At 43.0% G+C, this 23,489-nt stretch overlaps 1 protein-coding gene across 2 annotated transcripts in view; it reads left to right on the top strand.

Moving 5' to 3' along the window:
* Positions 1-23,489, top strand: part of smyd3 (SET and MYND domain containing 3) — a 55,130-nt gene that overhangs the window by 7,652 nt on the left and 23,989 nt on the right. For both annotated transcript variants that reach the window (XM_086107262.1, XM_086107260.1), the window contains 4 exons: positions 9,350-9,413; positions 9,499-9,606; positions 10,227-10,284; positions 10,368-10,522. In XM_086107262.1, the coding sequence (XP_085963388.1) occupies positions 9,350-9,413; positions 9,499-9,606; positions 10,227-10,284; positions 10,368-10,522 (385 nt within the window). The remainder of the gene's footprint in view (positions 1-9,349; positions 9,414-9,498; positions 9,607-10,226; positions 10,285-10,367; positions 10,523-23,489) is intronic.

Raw genomic sequence — 23,489 nt, 5'->3', positions numbered from 1 at the left:
AAGTCTTGTTTTCATTAAACTCTCAGCATGACAGCGTGATGTGTGTGCACAATTATTTGTGTGACTGTCTCACTGCGGCAACAAAGATACTTCTTATCTGTGTGTGCGTGTGCATGCACACATGAATTGTGCAGGTGGAAATCTGGGGCATCAAAGCTGTGGTTAATTACAGGCCTTGAAGGCTTGAATGTAAAGTAATGAATGATGAATACTAAGAAAATGACACACACACACACGGGAAGGCTGGTAAAAGCCCAAAGTCGACTATCCAAGCTTTGATTAGAGTGATACGAAGGGATCATCTTGAGAGAAAAACAGAGAGGAAGTGGTTCTGAGTTTGATTGGGCCAGTTCCAAAGGTCAGTATAAAGTACCATTCATGATCAACAGTAAAATCTTCATTACAGCGGAGCCATTAGAGTCTATAATTAGCCGAGCATGTCCTTTACTGTTTGTTTGGTTTTGTTTTTAATTTGAGAGGAAGCGGCCTGAAGTACGTGGAGGAAAAAAACGGCAAACTCAAGATTTGAACCGGAAGATAAAAAACTGCAAAAAGAGAGAAAATTGGGTGGGTGGGGGGGGGGGGGGGGGCTTGTTGTGTTAATTTGTGACAATGAACGTCAGCTCATGACGTATTCTTAGCGGGAAATTCCAGGGCATACGAGCTTCCAGTTTTTGTTCATTTCAAGCTGTCGGAACACCGTCTAGAAGTAAAATAGTGTTTTGTAATTGGTATATTTACTCATCCACTCCCAAAGACGTTTTTAACCGTCTTTTCAGACTGGGTCTAGAATTGGGTGGTACTGAATGAGTTAACAATCTCAGAGGTGGTATATCATACCAAAATGTGACTTTTTCAAGAAAAAGTAATAGCTTGCTCTTCAAGCCAACCAATCCTGTGGTGTGCCGGCCATTATGTTCAGCCTTTTATTTGAACACGTTTACCGAGCTGCTACCACAAAGGAGATCGAAAGGTTATCCACTGAGCGAGTCAATTTCACTTTTGCAACATTGAATCGACCAAGGTATTCTGTCCATCTTTCTCTCTGTTTCTTCTTGCTTGGCTCCACGGCGCTTTTGCACTCCCTCTCTTTCTAAGCCTGCGAGGCAGCGAGACTATTACAGTGCCCCGTGGGAACATTTATCCTCATCCCGCACTTATGCTTGTCATTATAATCAGTATTTTTTTAATTGCTTGTCTTTTATATTTTCCTAACCTCAATTTTAAGGCGCCTGCATCATGGAACATGAAAATTAAGACTTTTTAAATTCTCTGTTGTGGTTGTTTTTGTTCTCGACAAACGACGTTGAGTTGAGCTTGTCAAAAGAAGCCCCGCAGGGCTATGTTCACCGCTACAGTACACAGAGTCCATTCCAAGTCCTAACTGGTATTCAAACTCACTTCTGTAGGTATCTTGACTCACTGCCAGTTTGAGGACCTCGATTCCACATTAAATGACCTTGAGTGACCTCGTAACTGTCTCAAGACTTTGAGACTGCCTACGATACTTTGATGAAATGAGGCTAGCGTAGCGCCTTTTCTTTGTCAACAGGGATTGAATTCCCCCCTTTTTTTTTCTTTCATTGCGGGCAACATTAAGGCAGATCTCTTGAGTCACATGTTGCCAAGCTAGGCGCAAGAACTATAATGCAGCACTTCGACCGGCAGTCTGCCAGCTACGGTGAATTATATTAACATTCCCACTTACAGCATGTGTCTCCATAAAAAAAACAAAAAAACAAAATCACCATTCATTATTTAGCCCACATTTTATGCATACAATTTGTGCATATAATTTAGAGCATGTTATTCATTTTCTTAAGCATGTTTTGTGCATCCCATCTGTCCCCTCCCCCCGACCACCACCACCGCCATCTCCTTTGCTTACACCCTCCCACCCCTGATAAGTGTGTGGATGCAGCGCTACACGAAGCATCCAGTTTGCTGCTTTAGATGCACGCTGTCGACCAGCTTACAGGAAAAGATGAGAGGAGGGAAATCATGCACGTTAGCACTTCCTCTTCTCCGCCTCCCCCGTCCCTCGTCGCCTCGTCTCGATTTATTCTCCCATCTGTTTCTTCTGGCTTTCCTCGCTCTTTAGCTGCCTTCTCTCCTCATATTCCTCCCACTCATCTGTCCATCATTCACGTCTTATTCCCTTTTCCTACTCTCTGACATAAAGGCCTATTCTTCATGTTGATTGTTCGTTGTCCACTTTTCACGACTTTTCTTGCCTTTTGCACTTTATCGAACGCAGACACACATACACACATACACACACACACACACACACACACACACACACACACACACACACACACACACACACACACACACACACCGGCTAAAAGGAAAATAGCAAATAGTGTCAAGGAAGAGTCTTGAAGTGATACATCTCTAGCGAGAGACTACCATCTTTGAAGGTTGTGGAGGAGCTAAATTTATGGATTGCTACCTGTACATGTATGCGTGTACCTGTGTATTTTTTTTTTTTTCAAATAAAATCATCTGTAAGCCATTTTATTATTATGGCCAATGTTTCAGAGTTTGAAATGGTATGAAAAAGTTTTGGATCACAATTTGTGGTATGGTTACAATTTAGACTGTTGCATAGGCAATTATAAGCACATCTTCTTTATCAGCCCCACAATGGGGAATTATTCACAAGTGAGAGTTAAGATGATTCAAACAATGACCTTAATGTTGTGTATTATATTCATGAGGAAGTAGTTACGCCACGCACATATTTTTGCATTAAAGGCTTATTCGATAAAGTGCCCCTGAGGTTAAACACAATCCATTCCTGCTGTTTGGCAGCTTGTAGTGCAACAGGAAATCTAATGTGATGTAGTAACAAGAAATATAATGGCAACTGACTCAAGTGCCTGCACATGGCCAAGCGAACCAAGGCACTCCATTAAGGTCAGAGGCTGCTCTCTACACGTCTGTTTGATTGCAACTTCTGACAATGTGTTTTCGCATTACTACCGAACGAATCTCTGAATCTGAATCATCTTTCCTGGCAAAGAACGTTAAACCTACCTCGACTGTTCTGGATTTTTTTTTTGAGGATGATGCAGATTCCAACATTTGTGAGAGTAAAATTCTGATCACTGATTAATTAATCATCAAAATCAACAACATTTAGCATGAAAAAAAGTCAGCATAGACATAGGTTTAGAGATCCAGGTCAAAAGTTAAAATCCCAATGCAGTGGGAAAGAAAATGATGCATTGTGAAATTTGTTGACTAACGCTGCACTACACTCAAAGACATGTGAAAAGTTTATCATGTTGCGATACAGTTATTCAAAAAAAAAAAGAAGAAGAGGAAGACAATTGTGACAATCGGGATGTGGTCTCGTTTTCTGAAGGTTAGGTGTGTGCGTGCATGTTTGCATTCGGTTTTCTTCACGTCATTATGATGAAACACAACCCCACATGAATCCCCTCAGGTGTGAGTGAATCATCCTCCAAACAGCCATTAAGAACTCAGCAAGATTGCTCTCAATGCCACACAGCTGGTGTCTTTTTCTTCACTGAAAACACACACACACACACCGCCTCACTCACTTACAACACTATATTATACTGTAGATGCCGGGTAATTGTCTCGCTGAGATGTTTGGCATCTCACGTCCGTGAGTCATAATGGTGTTCTATAGGAGCGTAAAGAATAGAAAGCCTTTATTGCATGGTACGGGGGGCTACAATGAAATAGCAATTATTTATGGCGCAATGGCGTAAAGTGCTTTGGCACAAATTAGCTCCATCATGCCAACCTGTCAGTTGATTTGTGTTCCTGGCGGCGGAAGACCAGAATCCATTCACAGAACAGCGAAGGCTCCAAATTTGAACACATTGTAATGACTTCACTTCACTCAAGTGTTCACCTTTGTTGTAAGTTTTCCAGTCTGAAATGTAAAAAAATTGTCGATTTTCAAACAAGTAGCAAGTCACAGTGTTGTGTGTGTTGGCCCACAAGCATGTAGGAATCATTAGTTTGTTTGTTTGTTTGTTTGTTTGTTTCAAATGAACATGTAATATACGGCTGTCGACTGAGTCAAAGTTGTAGTGTGGCGCACTCGCTACTCAGCCTGCAAATGAGAAAATCCAACCAAGCACAACCGGACAGCTCAGAAAAGAAGACTCCACAAATTAATCATCTTAAACACGCGCACGAGAAGAAGTTATTCTCACAGCTCTAACAGCACTGCGGTTGGTACTCTTGGGAAATTAATTAAGACGCAGCACTCGCACATAAACAAACACACACACACACACACACATACACGTACACACAGACATGCTGAGGTAGGCCTAATTAGGCATCTGATAGGATGAACTTAAAAAAAAAAGAACTCTCGTAAAGAGCACACGTTTAGGCACTGGCACATTAATATCGAAAGCCAAAGTCCATCCCATTTGTTCTTCTTTTGCTGTCTTTCAGCACCCCTCTGCAATTTGTTTCATTTTCTCAGAGCCCTTCTAATTTTGTATTAAATTTTGCAATCAGAACTCCATTAATTGTTTCGCTTTCCAGATTGGACGATGGAAGGAAAACCACGAGGCAGGGGGGATGATGGCGTCCTTTATAATTCAATGTTGCTCATGAAAGCCATCTAATGTTATTCATGAGTTTTCATGCCGTGCCAGCGTTCCAACCTTTAGACCTGCCATGCGCGAGACGTCAACTTCACAGGGCATCCGAAGAACACAGCATGAGGGGGGCAAGGAAGGTGTTGCAGTGAGGGGGGGAAAAAAGATAAAAAGAGAGAATGTTGAGAGGAAGCATAATGAAGGGAAATGGCTGAAGATGAGAGCGATGCAAGGCGTTGGAAATGATAACGGACTCTGTGGAAATATGAAGTGAAAGTTAGATGCTCATCAGGGAGTTGAAGTCTGAGAGTTAGTAGTCTTTTATATTTGTCTTCCTGTTTTTTTGCTTTTGTTGTCCTTTTTTTATACATACAAACAAGGTCTGTTCCTAAAAGCCGGTCGACCTCTGATTTCTCCAGATTTTCCTCTCGATACTTCCTTTTTGTCTTGAGTCACGAGCAAAAGTTTGATTTCCAAGCTTTAAATGATGCTAGGAGATGTCACGAAAAGCAGCGGCCTGGCGGATAGTGAACAGTTCTTTGAAAAAGAATATTTCGCGCTATTCCTAGTTGAAGTTTACTGTGAGCTAAACATAAAACAAAGGGAATCACATGTTGAGTATTTAAACTGAACACCTTACTTTGTTTGACAAAAGTCCGCTAGCTTAATGCTAAAACACAACGCAAAATGCTATAGCCTTGCTAATGATTGACATCATACACGCATTACTGTATAATTTTCCAAAGTACAATACCGTAGAGCGCTATGCTTTCTTATTAAATCCGTTCCATTGTTGGTGTTTTATGTGAGTTTGGATTTGGAACGGATTAATGGCATTTCTACTCATTTCAATACAAAATTCTTTTGAGTCACGGCCCGGAATGAATTGAACTTGTTAGTCAAGGTGCCACTGTACAAGCATTTTTGTGTGAGTGGGTGATTTTGGTGCATGTCAGCCTTGAAGCCGTCTCCATAACAACAGCCGCCGTGGTGCAATCGTGAGTTACTGTGCATATAAACACTCTCCACTCTGCACCATCACATTTGGTACACTTGGACAAAGTAATGAGATTCCTTTCTTAATTCAGCCTCCCTCAGTTAGCTAAATAAGGTTAGCCAAAATATTCTCTCAGTATATACCTACATTGTCCTTCACCACCGCAGACTTATGTTGTGGGTGTGCCTAACAAAATGCCCCATGACTCTTTTATGGATGTTACTATAAACAATCCTAGGTCAATCTAGTTCATGTATGTATATTTATTTCTTCATTGCGCACAATGTTCTTTCGTAATTGGAAGCCGTTAGAGGCTTTGTCTTCATCCATCCATCCATTTTCCGAACCGCTTGATCCTCACTAGGGTCGCGGGGGTGCTGGAGCCTATCCCAGCTGTCTTCGGGCAGTAGGCGGGGGACACCCTGAATCGGTTGCCAGCCAATCGCAGGGCACACAGAGACGAACAACCATCCACGCTCACATTCACACCTAGGGGCAATTTAGAGCGTTCAATCAGCCTGCCATGCATGTTTTTGGAATGTGGGAGGAAACCGGAGAACCCGGAGAAAACCCACGCAGGCCCGGGGAGAACATGCAAACTCCACACAGGGAGGCCGGAGCTGGAATCGAACCCGGTACCTCTGCACTGTGAAGTCGACGTGCTAACCACTGGACTACCGGGCCGCCGCTTTGTCTTCAATAATCATAAAATGTTGACGAGTACTGGTGTCTCTTCAGTTATCAAGCTATCTTTTATCGTGGGTTTTTATTTGCAGCAAAAAATAATAATGAGAAGAAATCAGTTTAATACTTTTTTTTTGTTAGCCTTCCAATCTTTTAGTGTTTAGATATTTTAATAATAAATGATGACCTATAAACTGCTCATCTTTGCTGGTGGAGGTAATAGACTTACCGGTACAGACTTATTCCATCCATCCATTTCCCGAACCGCTCGATCCTCACTAGGGTCGCGGGGGTGCTGGAGCCTATCCCAGCTGTCTTCGGGCAGTAGGCGGGGGACACCCTGAATCGGTTGCCAGCCAATCGCAGGGCACACAGAGACGAACAACCATCCACGCTCACATTCACACCTAGGGACAATTTAGAGCGTTCAATCAGTCTGCCATGCATGTTTTTGGAATGTGGGAGGAAACCGGAGCACCCGGAGAAAACCCACGCAGGCCCGGGGAGAACATGCAAACTGCACACAGGGAGACAGGAGCTGGAATCGAACCCGGTACCTCTGCACTGTGAAGTCGGCGTGCTAACCACTGGACTACCGGGCCGCCTACAGACTTATTGTAAACACGAAATGATGGCGTTTGTTGCTATGTAACATCCCTGGTTAATCATGTTTAACATGGGAGAGTAATTGATTTTCCTCCTCATTAAATGTCTTTCGAGTGACACCACCTTAGCTTTTGTTCTCTCCGCGGTGTCAATTCCTGCAGACGCAGCGCATTTGCCTCAGTGCAACATGACCGTCAATATGGTCAAACCATTCTCTGGGGGAAGAGCTGGCTTTTGTGTTCCATATTTGTTGATGTAATACTTCATATGTGGTTAGTTTCCTGTATTGTCTACGGCGTTAGTAAAACCATTTCCCCAAATAAGGTTGTGGTCAACATGGGTCTTCCTGTTTGAGTTAAAGATGGTGGGACTTCCTGCCGTCGCCGCCGGCCAGTGATGTAACCGGACGGTAAGTGTGTAACTTAAGCGAGGTGCTCTGCTGAAGTTGAGCAGAGCGCGGCCGAGTTTGGGTCTGGCTCGGCTCTCTATCTGTTGTTATTGTTGCCTCGTGTCTCACGCTGCCGCCGTGGGTTTCTTAAACTGTGGGTGGCTTCTCAAGTTTCTGCTCTTTCTCAACATGACAAGAATAGCCGTACCTTCGGCCCAGCAAAGGCCTATAAAATTTGAGATTGGTTATGGGAGGACAGGAGGAGATGGATGGAGGATGATGACAAATGACACGCTGAGGGGGCAGAAAAGGGTCCTGTTTTGGTTCCTTTTCGTAGACTCTGTGGGGGCCAACTGCACCACTCAATTCGAGTCCCACGCTGATAGGCCCTTGTAGGAAATACTAAAGTTTTGTGGCTCTTACCGGTGTACAAGAATGAGGATTGTTTTCATACTGTATTATTAGCCCATATGCTTTATGATGTATTTTAGTCTATTTGTTAAAAAAAAAATCAATATTCTTAGTTTAAAAAAATGTAAGTTGCCATATACTGTACTGTAAAAGAACACTGTGATTTTATACAGTAGATGCACTACAGTTAACAACAATCCGTTCCAGTACTCTGATGCTCCGGGTTTTTTTTTGGACATAATTTAAATTTAAAAGGGGAGTTTACAGTTTTAAAAACGCTAACAAGATTTGAATGTATGCCTTAGTGTAGCCTGCCTACTTTTTACATTTTTGTTGCTATGCAGAAATGGCTATTCCACGATCCTTTCAGCAGAGTTCCTGAAGCCCAAGGAAACACGTCAGCGAAAGGCTGCGGAGGTTTGCCCGCGTGTGCACGGCAAAAGATTGTGCGCGGCAGCAGTTGGAACTTTTTGGGCAACTTTGAAAGCGTATTTTTTACTGAATATTATCAGGTTCGAGGGACATTTGATTAGAGGTTCCGCTGATTGTCAGCATGATATCTGTGTTGGTATGTACTGTAGCTACAGCTTACTGCAGCCTTCACACACCTATACGAGTCAATACTATTCCCGAGAGTTTGTCTGACTCAGACTGCATGTGTGCGCGTGCACGTGTGTGTGCGTGTGTGTGTGTGTGTGTGTGTGTGTGTGTGTGTGTGTGTGTGTGTGTTTTGGAATGATTCTTTCCCCAATGTCTTCACTTAGCCCAAGGGAGTGGACAAATACTGCGGTGCTCTGGATTGTTATCAGACTAACAAGCATCCTGGAAAGGCCGGCAATGCACCTTGGAGGCAGGCAGCGCGCATATAAAAATAAGCATCAGTTTAACAAAAGCAATGATGGAGGAGCGTTTACCTCTTGGGTTGCTTTTAAGACTCAGAGCTGGAAGATCATTTGGTCGATAACAGGGTCATGAAAATGGTCAAAAAAAAAATCTGTGTTCACGAGTTGTGCCACAAATCTTTTTGTTTGCATATGGCCTTTTTGTCCAAAATAGCACATCTTTTGTCAAAGCAGATACACAACCGAACTACGAAGTTGAAGAGAATGACAACAGTGTTGAACGTAAGGGCTCAATTGATTTGTTGTCTTGATTTTGGGAGAAAATGTCTTCAAAAGTTGCAGTTTTTCTTGACTTTGTAGATATTCACTTTTTTGTTTGTTTACAATGAAATCACCCCACAATGTAAATTAAACACCCGTATTTATATTTGGCTTTCCCTGTTTTCCACGACTAATGATTTCAAACTCTTTTTTTTTTTGTCAAAAATATGCACACTAACAATGAAATGCCGGAGCAATTATGGAGACGTACAAAGTCATATTATGATGGCTGATTACACAATTATGATTTTCACCAATTTGCCAACCACCCGAGGGAAACCATAAACGCATTGTGGCTCGTGACGAAAATGGGATTGAGATTCATGCTGTACAGAATGTGCACATAACCAAGGGAGGTGCATAATCACTGATTTTAGACTGATATCAGAGCTGATTATTTTTTTTTTCTAATCACTGTTGTGTTTGTCTCTGGAGCTGTACTCTGCTTAGTGGAATCTCAGTTGACTATCATTACTGTCTTCTGTCTGTTTCTTGTGCCAAGGCATGAGACCCTGTTGCGATGTTCCCAGTGCAAGATGGCTCGTTACTGCAACATCACCTGCCAGGTATAACACTTAAGTGCGCAGCAGCGTACCGTGCCCTCTTTTGAGTGTTGTATGTTTGGTTATTTGAAAATGTTCTACCATCTAGAAACAAGCATGGTCCGACCATAAGAGGGAGTGCAAATGTCTGCAGAGCATCCTTCCCAGAATTCCGACCGACTCCGTCCGACTGGCTGCAAGAATCATTTTTGCCTTGGTAAGCACGCTTCGGGAATCTTTCTTTTATTTTGCCCTTATAATTGGACTTAGGAAACCGTTTATCACTAAGGTTTGTGGAGGAGATACTGTAGCCTGTAACAAAATGTAGATCCTGGTTCCCCCAATGGAAACATATCAGGGTTTTCTTACGCTTTCAATTACCTTTGGTCAGAATGCTCACACACACGGCAAGTTTATCATTACGAAACATGATGTGGTCATTTCTGTGCAATTGTAAAAGGCCATTTTCATCCAGACAATAAAATCATTCATCTCTAGTGTCAGGTAAATTTATTGAGGACCAGGTTAGAGTAGATTGAGGCAAACAATCCTTAAAAATGCTGATCATGGCCGTGTTTATTTTTCGGAATGCTCTGCATCCTGGTAATATTTAGTTTTAACGGACTTCCCGAACAGATGGATAACTCTCAGTCAGAACTAATACTTCCATTTAGTTGACTGTTCATTTCTCCTGTGTTGGAAGCTTTATTGCAGTCATGTTTGCACTCCAGCGGAAGACCCAAACGGCCCATCTGTTGGTGTAACAAAAACATCCTCCCGGGGTTAAGTGAATGCCGCTAAATAAAGCTGTTCTCCGTCGAACCCGTATCTTTTTAGATGAATCCATCAAAGAGCGGGAGTGAGGAGCTCTACTCTTTGAACGAACATGAATCACGTATGTTTAATCGAACAGATGTGCATTTTGTGCGTGTGTCTCCGTTGCAGACGCCACAAAAAAACTGTTGTGTGTGTCCACAGACCTGAGCTCTATGCCTGAGCAGAAGAAACAAGGCCTATCTCAGCTGGCATCCATGCTCGAAATCTACCTACAACAGGAAGTGCCTGAACTGGCTCTGGAAATGACATCGGCCCTGCCACAGTCCTGCGGACGGCCCCTTGACCTGATTGCAAAGGTGGGCTAATGGCACACCAACGCAGTGAGTCGTTTGCTTCTTTCTGTGCAGCTTGCAAACAAAGCAGCTCCCTTGTAAAAGCACTCGACAAGCGCCTCGGCACACAAAGAACAGCAGACCGCAACAAGCAACTGTTTTGTTGTGTTTAGTGTCCCCTGCTGTGCTTGGCTTGCACCCCAACATATGTCGAAAAAGCCTCCTCACATCTGCGATTAGATCCCTCTGCGTGTGTGTGTTTGTGTCTGTGTATTCCCATCACAACCTGGGTGGGGTCTTTCCTCACTGGAATTCAAACCACATTACGTGTGCGAGTACAAGGACTTGTTTGTCTGGCTTGCATCTCGACTCTGTCATGGGCGAACATGCGCGACTTCCAAGATTTTACGACTGCAGGCCATTGTAATCAACACAAGGCTTTGTTTTTACTTGCCCCAACACAATGCTCGTATGCCTGCGCAATAACCGAAGGCAGCCAAGTGATTTAAAGTGTTTGCCGTTTATATAAAAGTCGCGAAATGAGGAACAGGCTGCCGCCCGGAACAATATCTAGTAAAAATGTACGTTTTAATACCGGCATATGCCATTAACAAAACCTTAATGTGTGAACTAAAGCTCACGGAGCTGTTGTTGGACAGCCTTTTCTCAGCGTGTAGTCTCAACCACGCACACTGCCTAGATTTGTTCTTACGTCCTTCCGTAATGATTGAATATCATGGAGCTTGACGGTGAACATGTGCGTTCGCATATCTTTGGTGAGATATGGAGTTGTGTGTGTGTGATATGGAGTTGTGTGTGTGTGTGTGTGTGTGTGTGTGTTTTGGGAGGTGCGCTCGTGGATTGTGACGGCGGGAAAATTCGCTGATTATTGCGTTTCAAGATTCCGATGGGAACGATGCCGTGTTTGGCGGAGAGGGAGGTGAGGAGTGAGCAACGCTGTTTAGATTAAAGAGAGAGGGGCGGGGGGGGGGGGGTGAAAAATGTGCGAGGAGATCACAAGAAGTCAGCGAGCGCTTTAAAGAGCAGGAAACCATGTGTCACAACTGGAAATGTAAAAAGGGGCTAATATCCTGCTGAGGGAGGCCATTTTTTAAAAAGGTTTCTCATAGAAAATGAAAGCATGTTATTTCTTCACGAATTAAAATTTGAATTATGGGGTTTCATTTTTGCCAAACGCCTGATTTACTTAAGATCCCAAACAGCGGCCACTAACTTGCGTATTCAGGCGCTCTTTGAAAAAGAATGTGAAAAGGGGCTGTCAAGCTAAACAGTGGCGATGCGGACATGAGTTAATGGTTGAAATCTTCCCAGCAAACTAGATCAGCACAACATTCCCATTTTTTTTCTCCTCCCTCCTTTCTTGGTGAGTTCAAGATAAGCAGTAGGTTCTCCTGGGATGAGCGATTAGTATCCATGCAGCCAATTTATTAGGGCGTTGGAGGTGCAGAGGACGACGGCCCGGCTTGTTGCCTTCGTGGTGACGCTTTGGCGCACAAAACATCCAGACACGTTATATCCCAAAATGAATCGCTGCTGGTTCATCAGTTTAATCGACTGTCAGTCAGCCGGTCGCCAAACAAGTAAACACGCTTTGTAACTACGCTGGGACCAAACTGGAGTCTGAATGTCCAAAGAAACACAAATAACAATAATAATAATAATACATTTCATTTGTAAGCGCCTTTCACAACACTCAAGGACACTTTACAACCAAGAGCAAATAATAAAACCACAGATAAAATTATATAAACAAAGAAGAGAAACAACAGATGCAAGACATGAAGCATCACAGAGGACGATCCAAGCTTCAACATTGTGTAGTTCTTCAGTTCATTGCGACATTTTAGGAGTTGTCCAACTAATTTTGAAATGCCCTTTCATCCATTTTTATTCGACTTTTCCTGTTTTTACGGTCTCGAGTGTGCCAGACCCCAGCCCAACCCTTCATGCGAGCGGCGGTGCACACCCTGGACTGGTCGCCATCTCATCGCAGACTTTTTATATCAGTTTCTTAATGTATTTGTTTTCCTCGACTCGTCAGATTGTGTCGTGCTCAGAGGCGAAAAGCCTTATGGAACTCCACTTTGTTCATTTCCCAGCATCTTTCCTTTTTTGGATCTGTTTGCACGGTTCCATGTGTAGCCTTAAACACAAGTATCCCCGTGTGGAGAACCACCACACGCTGACGTTTGCTGGTCAGTCGTACAAATCCCACCAAACTCACTTAGCCCCATTCATGCGTTTATCTCTCCGAGCCTCCACACCATATAATCCTATTAGGAAAGCTGTGAAGTTTCTGCCGCTGCTGTAAGTTCAGTTAGGCACTCGTGTTACACTCGCAGTGTGTAAAGTGTGCACGCAAAGTCACAGGCATTGTAGTGTTAAGTGTTTTAAGTGTATTAATAGGCCGTTTAGTGCTATTAATATGTCGCCCTGCCTCTTGTTTCGCGACATGGAGAGAAGTCTAAATCCTCTTTTCGGGAGCTGTGAATGCTGCTGTGTTTTTATTGCACCCCACAGATAATATTGTCTTTATTACACTGAATGTTACTTGCAGCAAATACTGCTAAATCTTCTGATAGCCTAGCAATTTCTGATGGTTCGACAGAGAAGACATTTTAACACAGCCCCTTAAAATTGGAATGCAATGTCTCTCATCTGACTTTGTCTATTTTTTTTTAATGAACTAAAAAATACTGCTGGCCGAGAGAAACAAGCTAATTGCTAATTATTTTTATAGGGCACCCATCTCCTACAGGAGGCTGCCATGTTTCCCCGCCCTCTCCCTGCTACAGATACCCAAAGGAGACAAACTTAGCGAATCTAATTCCTCAACATGATGACAACAGCATGTGTAACATATGCCAGGCACTTACCCCGTCACTTGAGGGAATACTAGAAGTCGTTTGTGATGACATTTTGCTTGCACCTCCGCTGAGGAAATTGGTGGTAGGCTTGCAAAGTGTGGTCTCTCTGAGACACCGTCGTGCATGTGCTTCAAAATGCTATTAGTTCTCCACCACATTTAACTAAATTTAAGATAAGATAAGATAAGAAAACATTTATTAGTCTCACAATGGAGAAATTCCCAATTCACAGCAGCAAAGTTATGAAAGGAAGAAGTAGAACAACAAAATATAGGAGCTGCTGGAAAGGCAGCCACTCTCGCGGCGCCATTTTGAAGTCAAAATAACAAAAACAACACAACACAACACATAGGACACAGACAGTCGTGCAATCTTCACCACTTTTCTGCATACACTTTGTTGCCTGAAGCAGTTATAGATGAAAGAGGAGAGGATCAAAGTGTCCTTTCACCAGTGGATCAGAGACGTCATGCTGAAAATGTGCACACGTCTGCTCCAAGCTAAGTTTTGAAAGCAAACACGAAGCTGTCGCGTCCATTGGCGAAAAGAGATTACCGTATTTTCACGACCATTCGACGCACCGTATGGTTGGGCGCAGTCTCATTAATGGGTGCTATTTCTGTATTTTACACATAGACAAAACACACTGTATTATTGGGCGCAATTTTAAAGTGGTAAAACATACGCCAGCTTAAACATACGGCATGCATGCGCGCACGCTAAAAACACGTTAGCTTGTAGCATACGGTAGCATGCCAAGACATACAGATACAAGCTAAAAACACGTTTTTAAAAAGGCAACGGAAAACTGAGTTCCGTTGTATTTTATTCAGCCATCGTACAATGTACTCACGTTTTTCGATCAATCATCACCCAGAAATCCATCAAAGTCCTCATCCTCTGTATCAGAATTGAACAATTGTGCAAGTACCGGTAATCCATCAAAAACGCCGTGTTCCCTCTCGTTGTCAGTCACTCTCATTGCCATGTGGCTCCACAGAAATGATGCCGGCTTTGCCAAAAACTCGAACAACAGTGCAAGCAGACACGTTCGTCCAAGCAGCCACAATCCATTCGCAAATTGTGGCGTAACTCGCCCGGCGCTGCCTCTCACTCTTTGTAAAGTTGTGTTTGCCATCGATCATTCATTGTTCCCATGCCGTTCGCAACTTTACTTTAAACGCCCGGTTGATGCCGATGTCCAGCGGTTGGAGTTCTTTAGTCAAGCCTCCGGGAATAACGGCAAGCTCAGAGTTCATTTGCTTGACTTGGTTTTTCACCGCTGCTGTGAGATGGGCACGCATGCCAAAAGCATAACCGATGGCTTGAAGTTTGAACTGAGCTTCGTAGGCGTGTCTCTTTGTAGAATTTATTTTCGGGGGTTCTTAGAAACCAAAACCGAAGTTGTTTTGCAACAATGCACATAGCCACACTCTATACAGGTGTTGGTACCTGCTTGTAGCGTCCCTTTAGCGTCCACTTACACGCCCACCCTTCACTCATTGGCGGACTTCTTCCCCGCATGCCTGTCACTCACGTCTGCCTTTTCTCTCTCTTTCTCTCCATATATGTATATATACACGCCCACCCTTCACTGATTGGCCGACTTCTTTGCCGCATGCCTGTCCACAGTCACTTCCGCCTTTTCTCTATATAAACAGCGTGTCGGCTGTCAGTCAGGTTTTGGAACTCAGCGCATAGACAAGACGCTCCGCATCATAAGGCGTCCTGTCCATTTTGGAGAAAATTTTAGACTTTTAATGGCGCCTTATAGTCGTGAAAATACGGTAGTTCACTTCTCCTGTCCCACGTAATCCGCTTCAAACTCCAAGCCGCGACTACCAGTGCGGATCCCGTTTTGTTTCTTTGTGAGCAGTTGGAATGACATGCAGGACAATCATAGTACCTCAATAATATAACAGGTTTTGAGTGGGTTGATTTTTCTGAAACAAAACATATGCACTTAATATTCATTTCTTGTTGCCGTCTTTGAATGGTCATTTTTTTTATGGAGGAGCGCCCCTTGCACTGGAAAAAAAACCCCTTTTTTTTTGGTATAAAACCCTTTGTTGTTCGGTTACTATAAAGGATCTTTTATACATGCAATGAAGAATGTATTGTCAATAACAAAAAAATAAGAGTAATTATTTTATACACATGCATGTATTTTGTCCATATTTGAATTAGCACTTTTGTCATACATTAGGAAATACACCGATAAAATATGGCCACCACCAGCATTGAAGTTGCCCATCCCTGATCCAACTTACATAAGCCCCATCTTACTTTTAGCTTCAAACATTGATGAAAGCCATTGGTGCTTTGATTGCAGAGGTGACAAATGTTGAAGTCTTGGCTGAGGTTGTAGTGCCCTTGCAAGTTTCCGTACACACTATGACTCATATGATATGACTCATTACTTTCATCTTGCGCACTGTGACAGGTTGACGCAGTGATAGTTCTGAACGGCTGCGCATTTGTATAGAGCAGGATTTGAAAAGTGACTGGACTAAATGTATTGCTCTGTCTGACTCCCTCTTCTGTGCACCGTCAGTGAATGTGTCTCCCATCAAATATTGATGGAGCCTGTTTTTTTTTTTTTTTACCAGTGCTATGATGCTTTCCAATAGGTAGGTGCAGTGGATGGCATGCAACACATGCCGACAGTTACATGCGTCTCCACAGGTAGTTTGGTGAAAAGGCCGTGGGTGCCAACAATGGGATGAATTGACTTTCTGTGTGTCGTTTCCATAGTAACTGCTGAAAAAAATAAGTATCTCGGGGACGTTTACATGAGCTATTTAAAATGCCATGTTTATAGTCTAGCTGTGAACAATAATGAGCTAAGAGGGATGTGTAAATGGCATTTGGCCACCATTAGGGGGCACTGTGATCGCATGCATTGATCTGTTCTATTTGTAAAAAGAAGTGTGGAAGTCTGTTGATTATTGGTTTTTTTTTTTTTTTAAATCTCAGCTTCCCAGTGCATCCCTACAATATCCATTGCCATTCCCTTCTCGTTCGTCCTCACGGCACACACACCTCTTGCCTCCCCGTTCACAAATGAGGAGTTTAATATTGTATACTTGAACTATTCACTGTGCTTAACCACGCAGGTCGTTACAGTGAGTAATGAGTTTGACTGGCAGGGCTTGCGCCGTAAAATCATTCTTTATGCTAATGGTGGCCGCCTCAACGATGGTTTTACAGTGCGCTGCAAACACACTCTTGACACGAGAAATGGAGTAATACAGCTGCATCATTATTGCACTTTGTACTCCAAGGGAAGTAATGAGGGAGAGAGAGAGAGAGATTCTTGTTTGTGTGTTGGATGCTGGCAGTGTACATATCCATGTGTGATACAGTGTGTGTGTGTGTGTGCGCGCGCGTGTGTGCATGTGTGCTTGGAATGACGTCCCAATGAACGTTCGACAAGCCCCCTTGCTGCCCATCCTTAAAACTCGTCTCAAAACTCATTTCCATTCTATGCCTTTTGACTCAGTGACTCATTTTCAGTTTGACTGTATTTGTGCTTTCTACTGTCTTTGTTATTCATTTATTGTTTGATTGTTTGTTGTTGTACCTGTATATATGATCTTGCACCACGTACAGCACTTTGTATACAGCGGTGGTTGTTTTAAAGTGCTCTATAAATACCGTTGAGTTTGTTGGGAAAACTACAATGGTGTAATAAGGTGTGATAGATCTGGCTGAAGAATCATTTGTTTTTTGCCCAAAGCAACTTGCCCTCGTGTATGCGTGCGTGTGTGTTTCAATTACAGATTTTTGTGGATGAGGACTGGTGTCACAAAACATATATTTCTAACCCAAACTACACAATCTGGGCTTTCTCCCTGAACGACAATCTGACAGTTAACCAGCATTTGCTTCGTTCACTTAGTGAGCAAATACAAGGGTTGTGGCAGGACAGTTTGCTTCACCACAACCATGCGGCTGTTCACAGGGTCCCGAGCAGCCGACAGTTCCTGGCCAAGACCATCACCATACTGGCGCAACCTTCTTGACTCACCCGAACTCGCTCCGTGTAATTTTACTGTCCCAAATTTAAAGGGCTCATCATCAGTGAGCCTTGTTTTGAAGACATGGACGACAAGATAGCCATGATGACGGCGCTATGGAGTCTCTTTGGAGGAACCCTTCCAGGAGTGCAGGAAAGCGCGGCAGAGTAGGCTAGGAAAAGTGCGTTTGACACCAGCGGGATCACTTTGAAGTGGAAAATTTGTGGTTTAAATTTGAAACATATGTTTTTGGAACAAAAATCCTGGAACCGTTTTTGGACAATATGTTTATTTACACGACTATATTGGTCAAGGTTTATGTTTGTTGTGCAGCCTGCGGGAGTGTGTGCGCAAACTTATTGTTATGCCGCATCAGCCTCCACCGTGCTGAGAGCCATTGCTCATGCAGCTCGCAGGGCTGACATGTTGCCACATAAAAAAAAAAAAGCACACAGCTCACATATAAATGGCTCCATGTGCTCCAAAGCAGCTCCTCTGCGTCGTTCTCTTTGTCTGCTTGGCTCCTTACCACCCGACCATCATTTATCCACGTCACTGACATTCCATCATTTCCCCCTCGCCTTGTGGGGCCAGCAGTCTTAAAACTGCAGCCGGGATGCTGCGATCGCATCTCCGACAAAGACTGATGGAAGAATGAGATAAAGCTGTTATTGAAAGAAGACCACTTATGGTTGTGCAGTTGAGGCCTAGTTTTGAGGGTTCATATCTGGAGCTCTTAATGTGTGCCAAATGGGCTATTGACGACTTCAATTTTGTCTCACCTTTGAAAAGTGTAAGATCTAGAAGTGTACGATCCAGCTCACCTTCAGTGGATTTTTTTTTCCAGCAACTATAAACAAGAAATGGAGAAAAGTGGCTAATTCACACAGTTGACATTTAAAACGTTGGCTTTCAAGTCCAAATAATACTTTTTTCCCAGAAGTTCAAACTACCGGCAAAGCATCTATCTTTTCGCTGTCCGCAGGCAGATGATTGAGTTTGCGGATAATTAGATTCACATGAGGGAACAATTTGGTGAAAAGTCAGAAATGAAGAGGTCATTAAAGATAAATTGTGTTTATGGAATGATAAACCCAGCAATAAATCTCCCCTAAAGTAAGCAGATAATGTTCATCTCTCTTTTACGGAATCAAGAAATCTGAACGAGATCATTTTATTACTAATTAAATTCACATTCTCCAAACGGTTCAACAATATCCTTCAAAAGCATGGATGTCATTTTATACTTTATAGGACCACTTGCATTTTTTTTTTTCCAAGATAGACTTCCTGTGCCGAGTCAACCGGAAATTAAAAGTAGAAGACATCAAATCAGTTTACGTCATGTTCTGTGGGTGCGTCACACATTGTGCGCACTTTTGTTCTTACAGTCGTGATGTTTATTTATGATCCTATCAACAAGGGCATTCTAATATGGCAAAAAAAAAAATTTAATCCAATCCCCGTTCTCTCTATTATAACCAACGATCGCGAAACTGCACGCACAGCACTGGCAGGTCACGGTTCACATTTACATCTGCCCATATACTCTTTCGCAGCATTTTCGCAGCTAATTCTCCATGTTGGCGTTGCACTAGTCATATAGCTTGCGTACAGTTTTGTGTAGGCATGATTCACTCTGCGGACAGATGTGGAGTCGATCTGCAAGTGTGACTTCATGTTCGTGTGGGGGAGTAATTTATTCCCTTCATAATTATTTCCCCGCTGTTGAGAATGCAGACACTCGAACTCGACTGAGGTTATCATCACTCTCCCAACATGGTACACGGAAGGAATCATCTGCTGAACTGCAACTGACTTTAGGCGCATCACCATCATTACGATGTGGTGAAACCCCCCCCCCCCCCCCCTTATTAAAAATGGTGGCTAAATGGTAATCACTTAAAAAACTTAAATTCTAATGGGGCAAATGTGAGGCTCTCATTCATTGGAGGCCAATTAGAAACACGGAGGAATAAAATACTCATGGCCCTTTCCCACTGCATAGTCCCGCCTGTCGTTATTGACACCCCCCCCCCCCCCCGTCTCTTAACTGCTGAGCTGGGCTTTGTGCCAAGTCGATATACCATACGGGTGACCGAGACTATTCCAGATTGCTCGCTAAGCGACATGATTCGTCATCTCCGCGGCATTCTAAATTTTAAAGATGCCCATCTTGAAATGACAAACAAACGAACACACTTGCTTACACTCTGCTTTTACTCTTTTGCTGCTTTCCGGTGTTATAGTTCATCATCTCCACATTCAACAGCTAGGGGCTTCTCTGGAAAAATACAGCATTTGTCTCCTTATCAGTTGCGTGTCAAATTAAATACTGCAGCGTCTTGTCGTCCTCCAAATGTTTCTGCAGCATCGTTTTTTGCGATTCAGCATCTCAATCCTTGGGGATTACGTTTCAGACCACCTCTTCAGAATGAAATTTACAAATATTCTGTCTCCATGAGCATAGTATATATTATAGTACCCACCCCACCCCATGAAATACCGGGACTGCAAACCCAAAATCCGCAATAGGTTAGTCTACTTCTATTAGTCTACTAATGGTCAATAACCAAGTACCGGGCCTCGGTGCACAGATGTTACAATTCCGTAGACAAAAAAAAAAGGTGTGCTCATCTTGCGCCGCCCTTTTATGGCAGCACAGCATTTTGCAAACCCAAATTTGACAAAAAAAAAAGTTCTTTTGTTACCTTTCACAACTTAACTGTCAAATCACCTGCTCGCATGGAACTGAACTGTTCGGTCCCCGTGTCAACACTTGTATGTCAGTGTGTGAAGTCATTCCAATCAACCCGGTGTGAATGTATGAGTGTGCTCATCCTTATCTCGCGAACATTTCCTCGGCTTTGCCGTTGTTCCTCACAGGCTTAATTAGCTTTACGTAATGACGCACACTCATAGCCACCCGCGCAGCTCCGGTGCAAGTACATCACTGATTAAATCAGATAGCGTCATTGGACAGGAGAATAAAAATCATGTTTGATATCGAGTGGCTGACTGTGTGTGAGCTTACGAGGAGAAACTGAAGCTGAAAAAGAAAACAAAAGCGAAAAATGTGAAATGAAAAGCAAATCCGGATGTCATTTTTAATTCCACAAAGTCCTTTTTGTCAGCTATATGCTGAGCTTGGTTCTCCTGCATCGTTATTGTGTTTGGGGGCAACGTGTCACTTAATTCATTCACTCCCAAAGACGTTTTTAAACGTCTTTTCAGACTTGGTCTAGAATTGGCTGGTACTGAATGAGTTAATGGGCGGCTTTCGATTCCAGCTGCGACGTCCACTATGTCTCTCGTCTCTTTTGTCCTCCCACAGACTTTCCCCGCGTGCTCTGCTGTTGCTGCAGCGTTTACAGTGATGATTACTGTTTGGTGCTTGTCTGGATAAAGGCTGATATAATACCAAAGTGCACATGTTTATGTCTCATTTCCTGACTGTTCAGCACCGGGCTGTGCCAGAAAGCGATTTCGAAGCCAGAGTGTGTTTGATTCTCTGTATATTACCGATACAATTCAGGGAAACAAACCCAAGCAGTTGTGAATCTGCTTCTTATCAAGAATCGGAAGCAGGGTCATGAAAACAAAGGTGAACTAATTTTAGCGCCGCTGTCTTGGGGTTTATATATATTTTCTTACGTTTAGAGCAAATCACTTTTCAGTTTTTTAGAAGTTTTCACTGTTACAGTGGCTTTAAACAGATATTTAAACAATATTTTATTCAAAGCTACCCTTCTTCTTCTGTATTGTTGCAGTTCACTGGGAGTGCTGACTAGCACGCCGTGAGCCGCCTACTTCACTAAACTAGAAAAATGGAATCTAATCTGGGTTTGAGCCAGGTCTCCACTCGGGCCGAGCGCCATTCTCTGGTTTTCACAGCAGCGTCTTTGACCCAAGTTGCTTATCACTGAGGTTGCCAAGCAATCACTTGTCTTTTTCACACTTTTCATGTAAACATTATCGTGGGGGTGTGAATTTTCTTCCGCCCTACGTTTCAAGCAATTAACCTCTCATAAATGCGGTCAAGTCCGTAACATCGTGCCGATGCGAAGATTTAAATAAAACAGCGTCTAATTCGCTGCTCAGAGTCAAGTCTGGCAATGAGGACGAAACTGGAAGATTTTTTTTACATGAATTAATTCATCCCTATTTCTCAGAGTGATTGAAGAGATAACAAATAGTGGACGGTGATATTTGCAAAATGACTTTGCAATGCTTCTGGGTTCATTTTAAATGTGATACATTCACACCTTGCCTTGAATGTTCTACCCAGAATAATGAAAATTTGCAGTAAACGTTTTAATTTTTTCACCCCTATTCTTGCTAATCCTTTCATGCTGCACATGCTACGGCGTGCGTAAAGCAAGTCCACCGGCAGAACATAAACTGTCGGGAGAAGGTTGAGCTTTGAAATGAATTAACATCACATTTATAATGAATGGCGCTTCATCATGCTTTCTGTGCTGTCTGTCGGCCTTGTTGGCAAAAAAAAAGTCCAGACAACAATGCGTGTGTCTTGTTTCGTCGTGACATTTTGCAGCCGCGTCTGTCTACATTTCTGTATTGGCACATCACAGACACGCTGAGTTGAGCAGTATCCAAAGGTGTCTGTCCCTCGACCTCTCTTACAACGGCCCTTCTGGTCGTTAAGCGAGTTATGGAAAAGCATCAGTGACTGCTGCCTTGTCGAACAAAGACCCCTAAAGCCTGGAAAGAACACTTATATTGGTGCTCCCGTCTGAAATATAAATGTGGTTGCTCAGCGTTTGTTGCCTCTCATCTGTCTCTCATCTCCCTCCTGGCTTGCACAAGCACAGCCAAGCATGAATTCACACTGCAGGGGACACTGTTTTACCTTTAATGCTATGCTTCTTTAAAAACGGAATACTGCCCTGCACAAATCATCTATGCTGTACTGAAAAAGCAACTTTTCTGGTGTGTGTCTCTGTATTTGTCCAACGATTTGCCCTCCTCCGGTGGTTCTTCTGCCGGTAATCTCAATTGCAGTTTGTCGTGGTATATTCTCATCTCGCCATTTTAACGATGGTTCACACTGAGCTTCCTCCTGTTACAAACCGGCAGCTCATCAGAGAGGATGCAGATGTTACTTTCCATCCTTCCAGTACACTGAAGCACGTATGCAACATCGGAGCTGGCCCTCCAAAATAAGTTTTTGAAGCATGGCGGCGGAACTTTCCGAAGGTGATAGGCTACTCTTCGTCCAAATTCATGGAAAAATATGCCTCTAAAGTGAAACTTTTGTTTGAATTTGAATCAGCAAATCTTGAGAAATCGTATCTCAACCAGCGTCTCAAACAAGAGGGGTTTGGAAATGAAACGTATTGTTCCGAGTCTGGTAATAATGTAAGTGTTACAATTCATTAAATATGAATTAAAAGCATGTTTTTTTTCTTTTTGCCAAGCAGAGGCTCATTTACACTAAACAACACTTATTACTGACAAATGAACCCTCTGTGACATTATCCGTATGCAAACACTTCCCTGTTCGGTCTCCTCTGCGTGTTTCTCAGACGTGGTTTTGCTTTTGCTTCTTTTTTTATGTTTTACACCGGCTACGGTCGGGGCCTGGACCATATTCATTGAATTTGTATTACATCCTATGAGACGAAACGTTTTGTTATTTGAACACCTTGAAAGTCAACCAGCATCACATAACAAAACCTGTTCCACATGAGTATTTCTGTTCCATTTGATACTGTACTTTCGATTATATATATGCAGCACCAGATATTACTGTTCTTTATTTTAAAGTAACATCCAAAGTGTATGCATGTGCTTCACCATTTGTTTGAACGCCATTTGCATGTTCCTGCTGTAACTGGCGCCTAATTTGGCAATGCAAGCCACCACTTAGCCAGACTACAACCAACAAGCTCCCGGCTCTGTCCAAATGGGATGCCATCCTCAGACCAACAGCAATCAATCTGCCTAATTAGCCTGATTTCATCTCATTTGTTTGATTAGCACAAAAAAAAATCAAAGCGCGTAAACACAAGTTTTGGTTTGATTTGAGACACGTATGCCAATTTTTACCCTGGCAGCCTCGGT

The sequence above is a fragment of the Hippocampus guttulatus genome, chromosome 3 (genome assembly GCF_054856545.1).
Source record: "Hippocampus guttulatus isolate MCC_2025c chromosome 3, RoL_Hgut_1.0, whole genome shotgun sequence".
NCBI classification, from domain to species: Eukaryota; Metazoa; Chordata; class Actinopteri; order Syngnathiformes; family Syngnathidae; genus Hippocampus; species Hippocampus guttulatus.
The sequence above is the reverse complement of the archived record's forward strand: the minus strand, read 5'-3'. Positions and strand labels throughout refer to the sequence as shown.